This window comes from Poecilia latipinna, unplaced genomic scaffold (genome assembly GCF_001443285.1).
Source record: "Poecilia latipinna isolate Pla-1442-1.1 unplaced genomic scaffold, P_latipinna-1.0 Scaffold7791, whole genome shotgun sequence".
Lineage (NCBI taxonomy): Eukaryota > Metazoa > Chordata > Actinopteri > Cyprinodontiformes > Poeciliidae > Poecilia > Poecilia latipinna.
In genome coordinates this window covers 1-1,572 of record NW_015120407.1, presented here as the reverse complement: position 1 = coordinate 1,572, position 1,572 = coordinate 1, and the positions used below count along the sequence as shown (strand labels likewise).

Here is a 1,572-nt window from a genome sequence, read left to right as displayed (position 1 = left end):
TCAGAGTCTGACCACCAACACCTGCAAAAATGTTAACACAGTTATAGCCTGGGACTCGAGAAAGGATTGATTCCAACTTAGGTTAACAGAAGATGTTCACCTGTCCAGCAGACAGTTAACAGCAGCAGTGAAGTTCTGCAGTGCATCATGTTGAACTGAGTATCTTTCCTCTGCAGGGGGTTTAAAACATCCTCAGTTCATCAGTTTTGCATGAACTCCTCCTTAAAGGGATTAGATGGAATCATGTCATGTTTTGTCCAAATTTAGATGTCAGCATTCGTCACATGACTCATAATCATCTATAATTTCATCACAGAAACAAACAAAAATTAACACAAAAGAATAAAGTGGTACAACAAAAGAAAACTGTCTTGATTAATTTTAACATACCTCCTAATTAAGTCTGCTGTAAAATTAATGCTGGCTGTAGAAGCAATATCTTTATAATGAAATCTATATACATTGTTTTGTAGAAAAAGTTAAAAGTACATTTAATAAGATTGCTGGAGTTACAGTCTTATTTATAATTGGCCTTTTCATTCCCACACTTTTTAATAGTAAAGCAATTTCAAAATCAGCAGTTGTGTTGGAGCTCCAGCGAAAACGTTCTGAAACACAAAAAGCTTGTTTAAAGTGTCTGAGCATCAAGAGCAAAAAGATAAAAGCCAGCTGCTTCCATCTAGTTTTACTTCTTATTTCAATGTTTTCTTTTGTGATAATAAGAATCTTATGGAAGGGCTAAAAATTCAAACTATAAAATGTAATTCATGATTTATTTGAATTCAAGTGTTACCGTCTGAATCTTTAAGTCTAACAGATTAATGTTTATTGTTGCTGGAGGTTTTTGTACAGCTGCTCAACCAACTTCAGTCACTGTGTCTCTCGAGCGCAGTAATAAACAGCTGAATCTTCAGTCTTCAGACTGTTCATCTGCAGATACACCTGCTGCTTGTCGTTGTTTCTGGAGATGGTGAACCGGCCTTGAACTGATGGAGAATATCGCTGGGTGCTACCACTGGGCTTAGTTACGAGAGCAACCCACTCCAGTCCTTTCCCAGGAGCCTGTCTGATCCAGTGCATTGCATAATCTGGGAATGTGAATCCTGAAGCGGTACAGGTCAGGGTGTGGGATTCTCCTGGTCTTTTATTCGCTGGTTCAGATTCTTTTAGAGCCTGAGAGCGGCTTCCTATTATAACAATTAAAGACATAACAAATAATGTTAGTGATATGAAGTGAAATATTTTCAAATTAAAATCAGGGTAAATCATCACCTGTCCAAAAGACAGTTAAAAACAGCAGCACTGTCCTGTAGTCCATCATGTTAACCTCAGTGTCTCTGTTCTCTGTAGGAACCTGCATAAATACAGCTGAGCTTTACATTAACTCCTCCTCACAGGAAGAAACGAGGCACTTAGAGAAATTAGAATATATGAGAAAAAAAATACTGATCTAGAGTTAGCACTTTTTTTACTTCTGCATAATGTTAGAAAAAAAACAAGCCAAAAATGTCTTGGTTGGGTGAATACAGAAAATATGTTTATTTATTTATTTATTTTTCACAGACTAATGAT

General features: G+C 36.5%; 1 gene segment (V, D, J or C); it reads right to left on the bottom strand.

Moving 5' to 3' along the window:
- Positions 1 to 846: 846 nt before the first annotated feature.
- LOC106944282 (Ig heavy chain V region 6.96-like) lies at positions 847 to 1,325 on the bottom strand. The segment is given in 2 exon segments: positions 847 to 1,187; positions 1,273 to 1,325. Coding segments are annotated over 2 exon segments (366 nt in total).
- Positions 1,326 to 1,572: the final 247 nt, after the last annotated feature.